Raw genomic sequence first — 9673 nt, 5'->3', positions numbered from 1 at the left:
CTGTTTATGCATAACTCAGTTTTATTATTCGATTTTGATGCATATAAATGTTGTTTTGGGTTGAGCACCCTGTTTTTACTGAAATGCCCGAGTGGCTTGAGAGGTTTATGAGTGAGTGAGGGTCAGGGCCTGATTTGTGAGGATATTTATGGGATCGGATTGCACGCCGCAGCATGTTTTACTGATTCATGATTGAGTGAGGCCGAGGGCCTGATAGATTTATACCACGAGGTGTCTTGTTATAGCATTTGGGCTGAAGGAGCCCCTCCGAAGTCTGCACGCCCCCAGTGAGCATAGGTACCTACTGAGTGATATTTTGCCTGAGGGGCTATATATGAGTGATGGTGAGGTATGCCCAAGTGGCAAGAGTGACTCTGAGGTTTTCCTGAGGGCTGTATATGAGTGATGTTTTGCCCGAGGGGCTGTTTATGATTTCATCATTTTTGCTCACCTTTGCATTTTTACTCTGTTTGAAAGCTATTGAAAAATATCCTTAAATAATTTTTTATTGGAACTGGGTTTAAACGAAATATTTTGATTCAAATCTTGATTTTAAAAGCATGAGGTGTTTTACTGAGATTTCATTATATGAACGTTATATGCTTTATTGCTCGTCACTACTGCTCAGTCTTTATTTATTGTAGTTACTTACTGAGTTGGCGTACTCACGTTACTCTCTACACCTTGTGTGCATATCCAGGTGTAGCTAGACACGGTAGCAGTTGTTGATTGTTCTGGTTGTAGATTTTCTCGGAGATAGCAAGGTAGCTGTTTGGCGATCGTAGCCCCTGCTCTTCTCCCGCTTATCTTCCTCTAGTTGTATTTAGCTATATTCTAGGCTGAGTTAGCCTTGATTTATCTTCCTCTAGTTGCAGTAGATGCTCATGACTAGTGACACCCTGATGCAGGGCTTTTCCTTCCGCACTTTTATTTTGATTTGAACTCCTTTACGAAGGTTTTTATATTAAATAACATTGAAATTATCTTTGAAATGAAAATATCGGTTTGTTTTGGAAATGAGTCGGCTTGCCTAGTTCCACGATAGGCGCCATCACGACTGGGTTAGTTTGGGTCGTGACAATTATTTTTCCAGCAACTGCGACACCCAACTCCCCTTTTCCACAGTCTTGCACAGTATCCATTTGTTGATTTGTACCAGCTATCACTTGAAACATCCCTTGTTCCACTAGAACTCTAGCAGTTGGAAAAATTGAACCATTATTTGTTGTTGATTCCAAGCACGTTCCTCTAGCAATCATCTTTTCAGCTCCTTTCTCTTTTCCACCTTTTAATTTCTGTAAGCTAGTTTGCCCCTGTCCATGCCCTGCTTCATCAGTTTTTTGGCCACCAACTGGACCCTTAGTAACAACATTCAGAACTCGATCAAAAACTGCAGTTGAATCAACCTTCAATTCCTTAGCAATCCTAGCAATATCTGCTGCGACTGGAATTGTTACAGCACCAGTAGAAGCTGCTAAATGTTCAGCAATACCTTCATTAACAATACCATTTTGTTTAGCCAATTTGGCATTCAAAATCTCCCTCGCATCACCCTGATATTTTTCAATATCAATGCACATAATTTCTGCATCTTCTTGTGAATTTGTTGCATGTTTTCTCAGTAGTAAACGACAGTCATCCTCACCATGCCCTTGATGCTTACAAAAAGTGCAAAAACGAGGCAAGTTATCATAAACAAACTTCTAAACAGGTTCAAACACCTGCCCTGTTTTTTCATTCACCGCAATTGTTGCGGCAGATTACCTAGCAGATCAAGTTCTACTGTAACCCTTGTTGTGCTAGGTCTAGACTTCTCTTGGGCTGCTTTATCAATTGCAATTGGTTTGCCCGCCGTTGAAGCAATGGACAACAATGACTGCTTTGCAAATAACATAGGAGGTAGGCTAGGAAACGATATCCACACAAAAGCTTTGCTCATCTCCTCTTTAGGGTTAAAAACAATGGAAAAATTCTAAACTGTAATTCTTGTGCTTTGATTGTTAAATAATTAACAGATTTTGCAGCAGCAATAACATAATCGTTATGTCTATCAAACATTACCAAGATATGTCTTCTTGCGAGCCATCCAACGAGGCAACGACCTTGCGTTCCATATTGTATAGGCAACCGTTTTCTAAGTTCTTGCATATCATATTGCTCTTGCAAAAATTTGATTACCAGGGCTTGATGTAGTCCTTCGTCCTTAACAAATTGAGTTGCTTCCTCCATTGTAAATTTAATTGTGGCTTCTCCATGGACGAACTCCACACTTTTTAGTTCGATTCTTGCCAGATTTTGTTCTGATTTGTTGGATTCCAGTTGCGCTGCATATGAGGTTAATGGATTATGATTTTTGATTGTCTCTCCCACAGCATTCTGGGGAGAGATGGTGGCAGCCATGGTTGCGCTAGTCCCTCATAATCTGTCGCCCAAAGAAGAGAGTGGAGGGAGCGTTTTTTTTCTTTGAAGTCTAGGGTTGGGGAATAAGATTATAGTTAATATTTTTTTTAGTTTTTACTTTTTAAAATATTAAATATTTAATAGTTAATTAATTTTTGTCCCATGAGCTGGCTAAGGGCCAGCGGGCTGACTTGGACTGGACTTAAGCCTCAGTTTTAAATAGGTTCAAAAGATCCTAGTCCAACCCTACCCATGTAGCGGGCTGGGTTGGACTGCCTCACAGACCAAGCTCATTTTGACGGCTCTAGTCATACTATCTTGATAAAGTATTCTTCGGGAAAGTTTATTCCAAGATGACAACCTAGATTCATTCAGTGCGTGTTTGCTAAACAAAAACTGTTGAAAATCTTTTTTTGAATTCTTTTTCAATTTTTCAAACTTTCACTAGTTCTGGATAAGCCAATACATACATCTCTAAAACCTTGACTTCCATAAGAAAAATGACCTAAAACCTCGTTAAGGAAGGTTCCTGTAGACCAGATGTGTATGTTTAACTGTGAAACTATTGCTATGTGACTGTCCATCATCAGTTCATAACTAGCTTGAAAAACTTTGACTTTTGGTTCCATGAGATTTAAGTTTGTTTTCACTAGCATAACGCTATATACAACCACATATAGCTGCATTCTATACAACATGGAGTCGAGCAAGCTCAACTTTTTACAAAAAGTTTAAGTTTACAAAATCTAACACACCAATGTGCTTAGGGAGAATAATATACATTGTTTTCCACCCCTTTCAAAAAGAAGCAACTAAAATAGATTAGTTAAACAATATACATAGGAGTTTAAAGAACTAAACAAGTGAAACCATCTTACATACCTTCAGCTGAAGTAAATATAATGACATTGAACAAAAGTTTGGATCTACTAACCCTTTCAAACACACAAACATCACCTACTTTTAGGTTATTGTCCAGCACAAACTCCTTCCAACCCGAGGTCAACTTAGCGTTTACTGTTCCAAGACTGCATTTTACTGCCCATGATCTCTTGCTTGAATTTTAAAGTATCACATCACTATGTTTAGTGGCAAAAAATTTCTTAGCTATCGGCAGCGTTATGGACTATCAATTTGAAGGATGCATTATTATACAAAACGAAAGATTCATCATTAATTAACAGTGACAATCCTTATAATCAGGGATTTGTTTTATGTCACTGAGATATTCAACTTCACCAGATATTCAAGAATAGCCATCTTACCAATTGCATCGGTCCGCTGGCAGAAGACGCATATGATGGTTGCATGAAACATATGAAGAATGGATTTTCAGATGTAAAAGCTTTTGCTCTTTGATATGCTACGACCATTTCTTTGGCCACTGCACCGCCCTTACAAGAAGACTTAGATTGTTGCACATGCTTCCCAACATCTTCACTGAGTTCTTCTGCAGAAAATCAAGCCAACACAACCACATTGAACGATCAAGAAAGTACCTTTAATTGATTCTAAAAATTAAAGGTATGATATTTCTGTATACATCAGATCACTTTATAGCGAGCCATTCAATCACCTTTCGTTTTTGAAGTGAAACCATCTGGATTTCCTTTCTGCTGCTTTTCAAGATTCAGTTTCCTGCTTTGAACTATTTTGGATTGAGAACATGGAACTGAATTCTCAGTTTTGATAGCTTTGTTTTTACAATCAGAAAAGCCCTGGCAATTTTCCATTTATCTTATGCATTGGTTTGCTCTCAGCTGTACGAAATATAGTGACATCTAAAATGGGCTTAGTGCCCTTAATCAATTCAAATACACAAACATCACCAAATTTTAACTTATTGTCCAGCACGAATGCCTTCCAATAGAAACAAATTTTTGTTTGTGATTTTCCCAGGACGTATTTGACAGACCAAGATCCCCTGCCAGGAACACGAAGCACTAAAAAGCCACATTTCTCCCAGACATATTTCCTAGCAAATAAGAATGATATGTCCTGCCAAAACAGATGGACATAGTAAAGTGAGTATAATGGCATGCACTATTATGGATTTAAGAAAGATAAAAGCACTGGAAAGTTCATAGAGTTTAGCTTAGCTTACCAGTCTATATGGTGTCGAGACATACGATGGTTGCATAAAATACATAACATATGGATTCTCAGATTTAAAAGCTTTTGCTCTTTGGTATGCTACAGTCCTCTCTTTGTCCAATACTGTCGTGTTCTTATCGTAAACCATCTTGGACTGTGGCTTGTCCATCCGGCAACTTTCTCCACTTTCTTCATAGAGAAATTCAAAATCAATGTATTACTACTAAATTGTCATGTAAGCAGATGATCAATACTGTTAGTAAGCCAGAGTAAACCCTTTCTTACTTTTGGTTTTTCTTGTAAAAGAAGGTGAAGCTACATCCTCTTGCGTGTTTGCCACCTTGATACTTTTGGCGTGAATGTCAATTGAAACATCATCCTCTGTCTCCTCTTCTAGTCTTTTTATTTTGCTGTCATGTCCTAACGGACAATGACCTAGAATCTCAGCAGAACTCTCAATCCCAGTGCCTTCATCATGTTCTTCTGAAGAAATTCAAGCCAATATAACCTTGTTGAAAAGATCAAGAAAACTAACTAGAACAATGAACGCTAAAAATGTGAAATATGAACCTCCTCTCCTCTGCTTTAATCTATTGGTGTGATCTACTTTTGGAGGAGAGCATGGAACATAAATATCAGTATTGATAATCTTTCTTTTACTATCAGAAACCCCTGGCACTTCTCCAGCTATCTTAAGCATTGGTGTGCTTCCAGCTGCTGGAAATATGGTGACATCCATCAAGAGCTTAGTGACCTTAATCACTTCAAAGACACAAACATCACCATATTTTAACTTATTGTCCTGCACGAATGCCTTCCAACCAGAACGAATTTGTGCTTTTGATGTTCCCAGGAAGCATTCGACAGACCAAGATCCCCTGCCTGGAACACGAAGTACAAAATTGCTATATTCATCCCGGAAGTACTTCTTTGCAAATGTGGCTGATATGTTCTGCCAAAACAGATGGATATGGTGAACTGAGTATAACAGCACGCATCCATATGGATTGAATAAAGATCAGAATATTGGAAAGTCTATAAAGTTTATAGCTTATAGCTTACCAGATTATATGGTTTTGAAACATATGATGGTTGGATAAAAGATATAATGAATGGATTCTTAGATTTAAAAGCTTTTGCTCTTTGATATGCCATAGCCCTCTCTTTGTTCATTCCTGCCTTGTTCTTACCACAAACAATCATGGTTTGTTGCTTGTGCATCCTGCAACTTTCTCCGCTTTCTTCGAACAGAAATTCAAAATCTATGTGTTACTATTTGTCATGTAAGCAGATGATCAATTGTTCATAGCCAGTAAGTCAGAGTAAACACTTTCTTACTTTTGATCTTTCTGAAAGAAGGCAAAGTTACATCCTTATGTGATGTTTCCACCTTGATATTTTTGGTGTGAATATCAATTGGAACATCATCCTCTGCATCCCTTTCTAGTCTTTTTCTTTTCCTGTACTGTACTAACGGACAATGGCCCAAAATCTCAAAAGAGTGCTCATTCCCAGTGCCTTCACCATGTTCTTCTGCTGAAATTCAAGTAAATATAACCTTTTCAAAACTATCAAGAAAATTAACTAGTACAATGGACGCTAAAATGTCAGTATCTGATCATCATGTATACTTCAGAATATCTTATAAAGAGAATAACTTTATCACCTTTAACTTCTGAATTGAAACCACATGCACCTCCTCTCCGCTGCTTTAAATTCTTGGTCTGAGCTATTCTGGATTGAGAAAGTGGAACAGAACTATCTGAAACCCCTGGCACTTCTCCAGCTGCTGGAAATATGGTTATATCCATCAAGAGCTTAGTGCCCTTAATCACTTCAAAGACGCAAACATCACCAGGTTTCAGCTTATTGTCCATCACGAATGCCTTCCAGAAGATTTTAGCATTTGTTGTTCCGAAAGTGCATTTGACAGACCAAGATCCCCTTCCTGGAACATGAAGCACTAAATTTCCGTAGTTCTCAAGGAAATACTTCCTAGCAAATTTCAATGGCATGGACTGCCAAAGGAGATAGCTCAGTAAATTGATTTTAACGTTGTGCAGGATGGAGCAAGAAAGATCAGTCAGTTTATAGCTTGTAACTTACCAGATTGAATGGAGAGAAGACATATGATGGTTGCATAAAAGATATAATGAACGGGTTCTTAGATTTAAAACCTTTTGCTCTTCGATAGGCTATAGCCCTTTCTTTGTCCATTACTGTCTTGTTCTCATCATAAACAATCTTGGATTGCTGCATGTGCGTACAGCAGCCTTCACTGCTTTCTTCAAATGGAAATTTAAGATCACTGTGTTAATACTAAATGGATTTAAGTTATATACATCTGCCGACTGCCATTGTAAAGATATTTTACACCTTCAGTGTAGTTTAACCTATGATAGTACATTAGTTACCATTTTACCCCGTTACAAATTGGTGCTTATCATAAAGATTTACTTGTAATTACCTAATGACATGATTGTGTAAATATATTTTACACCGGCAGTGTATAGAACTTAAACTTATTCTAAATATTCAGTTCATAGCCAATAAGAGCGAATAAAATACTCACTTTGGCCTTTTCTTATGAAAGAAGGTGAAGCTACATCCTCTTGCAACTTCTCAACCTTCATATTTTTTATATGCATGTCAACAGAAACATCATCATCCTCTGCATGTCCTTCTTGTCTTTGCCTTTTGCTGGACTGTCCTACTGGACAATGGTCTAGGTTCTCAACAGAATTCTCAACCATATCAGGAGTTATCGTGTTTGCTTTCTGGCTTCGGGGAATAACCTCGAGGATCTCTACAGAATGATCCGACTCGGACTGGTCTCTTTCTTGTCCATGACATGTTTCATGGGAATAAGAAATGGGAGTGTGTATACCATGGGCAGAACTGTATGGATATTCAATTTCTGAGGCACTCAAATCAAATATAGTGACATTAAAATGGGAACGAGCATTGTATCCAAATATCAAAAAGTGGCCGCAGCTTATTGAATAGAAGTCGCTGAAATCTTGCCATCCAATGCCTAGACAAATTCGGCCTTGAGAATGAACAACTTCAACCTCCCATACTTCTCCACTTGGAACCTCAAGATACACAGGGTTTAGCATGTTCTTGCAATATTTGCTGGCAAAGTCTTCCGGAATCCTCTGCGTGCAAAGGAGATTTGAACTCAGTTTCATACATCTCGAATTACAGTAAAATATGCCTGTTTTCTCGAGAAAATCCTGCAATATACTTGCATAGTGTATTCTCTGTTCTTTCAGAAATAACTACCAAAACAAAAATATCCAACAGTAATCTAATTAGGCCAACTAGAAAAGATAGCAGATATTTTTGGATATAATTAACCTGTGAATTGGGATATCTAAGTTTTACTATAGATAAGGAGACAGATATTATTTCATTCTTCTATATCAGAAGATTTAAGCAACAGATGTGTGAAAATAAAATAATGCATTCCAATAAGATTAACAATATATCTTCAAAAAGTTGCTCATTCATACTATTAGTGAAGCCTTAACAATATTAATGTAGCTACCTGACTCGTTCATAGAAGTCTACACCTAAAATTGACCATGATTTCCTATAACTCATACAAAACCATAGGCCTAAATTTATAACAACGTCTGTTAGTTTCTTCACTGTACTCTTTTCCCAACTTTTATATAACTTATTTCTCATTTTGTATCTTTGTCAGCACTGACCCGCAAGTAATTTTAATCGATCTGCAACTACTAGCCATGTGAAGTTAAACTGTATTTCTCTTCATTCAAAATAAATAATTGTAAACTCAGAGTCGTCGGACACCTATATTCAAATTGGAGAAATAAAAATTAATACTTTATTTCATTTTAAATTTATGTGACACTATTTCTTTTTAGTATATTCTGAAAAGGATACACCTTCTATATATGAAAACAATTTAATTAATGTCATGCTATTATAGCAACAAAAAATGTCATAGGATGTTTAAGACCACAAGTGTCAAAAGTTTTCTACTTTTTCTCTCTTAAAATTCCGTTCCTAATCAAACACTATCACCCAAATGATATGGAGGAAGTATTTAACAAAAATGCACTCATCGACACCATTCAAGTATATTTAACAAAAACAACTACCGCCCAAATAGTCTGAAAAGGAGATATTATTCAAATTTCTCTCCTTTTTTCTTGCTTTTCCTTTATATTGTGAATTTGGGATACTTGAATTAACCAGTTAACATGGAAAGAATAATCTCAGCCTCTCTTCAAAAGAACTCATGCAGATTCCGTTAACCTACAAAGAAACTAAATCTCAGTCTTAATTTGCTTTGCACGAAGTCAAGACATGTGATTACAGGTAAAATAAGAAGAATTAAATTATACAAAATGAAAAATTATAGCTGATGCATGCACACCAAAATCTTTGGGTCAACAAACCCCCCAACCCAAAACACACACAGAGGACATAGATTGAAACAACAACAATAACCCAGTATTATAATCCCACTAGTAGGATATAGGGAGGGTAGTGTGTACGCAATGGCATAAAGAGACCGTTTCCGATAGATCTCGGCTCCCTGACTACAAAAACTTCCACCTTATTCTTTGAGTGACTCGAACTCACACAAGAGTTGGAAGTGTAGGCTCTTGTCAGGACATAGATTGAAAGTAGCAGCAAATTAAAAGAAGGGAAAAATAAAAGGAAGAAAGTGAATACCAGACGGCTGCATTCATGCTGGAAAAATATAATCTTGAAGAACTTTGGTTGAGGAATTTTAGCAGTAGAAGATTTCCAATGGGAAGAGCCTTCACCACTTTGCAGGTGGGGCTTAGCTGCCATGACTGATCTAATTTGCCAATTGAAGAAGATGGTAAGTATAGTAGAGCAGCAGAATTAATTCCCTTGTTTCTTAATTAATTAATTACTGCTTAATAGGTGCAGAGTGGTAGGTAAATAAACATATTATGATCATTGATGTGATAAGATTAGCCCAGGGATCGAGGAGACAAATAAATGAATGTTATATGTGACATGAAAAGCTAATTGGGATTTTTTATTTTTTACGATGTTGAATTTTAAAAAGTGTGCTACTTAAATTTTATATGTAAGATTAAATGTCCTATGTGTAAAAATAAAAAAGAGATGGATCATACAACTAAAACTAATTTTGCAATAGTCACAAAAC

General features: G+C 36.9%; 1 protein-coding gene across 4 annotated transcripts; it reads right to left on the bottom strand.

Moving 5' to 3' along the window:
• Positions 1 to 3004: 3004 nt before the first annotated feature.
• On the bottom strand, positions 3005 to 9470 carry LOC107808303 (B3 domain-containing protein LOC_Os12g40080-like). Of its 4 annotated transcripts, none has more exons than XM_075234363.1 (11): positions 9205 to 9470; positions 7067 to 7652; positions 6601 to 6779; positions 6161 to 6512; positions 5833 to 6030; positions 5557 to 5756; positions 5065 to 5446; positions 4780 to 4977; positions 4505 to 4683; positions 3977 to 4398; positions 3005 to 3850 (listed from the first exon to the last, which is right to left on the bottom strand). In XM_075234363.1, the coding sequence occupies exons 1-10, from the start codon at positions 9325 to 9327 to the stop codon at positions 4108 to 4110; spliced, it is 2688 nt and encodes an 895-aa protein (XP_075090464.1). In that variant the 5' UTR covers positions 9328 to 9470; the 3' UTR covers positions 3005 to 3850; positions 3977 to 4107. The 4 variants fall into 4 exon arrangements, with proteins under 4 accessions (XP_075090464.1, XP_075090465.1, XP_016488300.2 ...); XM_075234364.1 differs by having other exon boundaries at positions 5833 to 6027; XM_016632814.2 differs by having other exon boundaries at positions 5557 to 5735; positions 9205 to 9467.
• Between the last annotated feature and the right edge of the window lie 203 nt (positions 9471 to 9673).

This window comes from Nicotiana tabacum, chromosome 17 (assembly GCF_000715075.1).
Source record: "Nicotiana tabacum cultivar K326 chromosome 17, ASM71507v2, whole genome shotgun sequence".
Lineage (NCBI taxonomy): Eukaryota > Viridiplantae > Streptophyta > Magnoliopsida > Solanales > Solanaceae > Nicotiana > Nicotiana tabacum.
The sequence above is the reverse complement of the archived record's forward strand: the minus strand, read 5'-3'. Positions and strand labels throughout refer to the sequence as shown.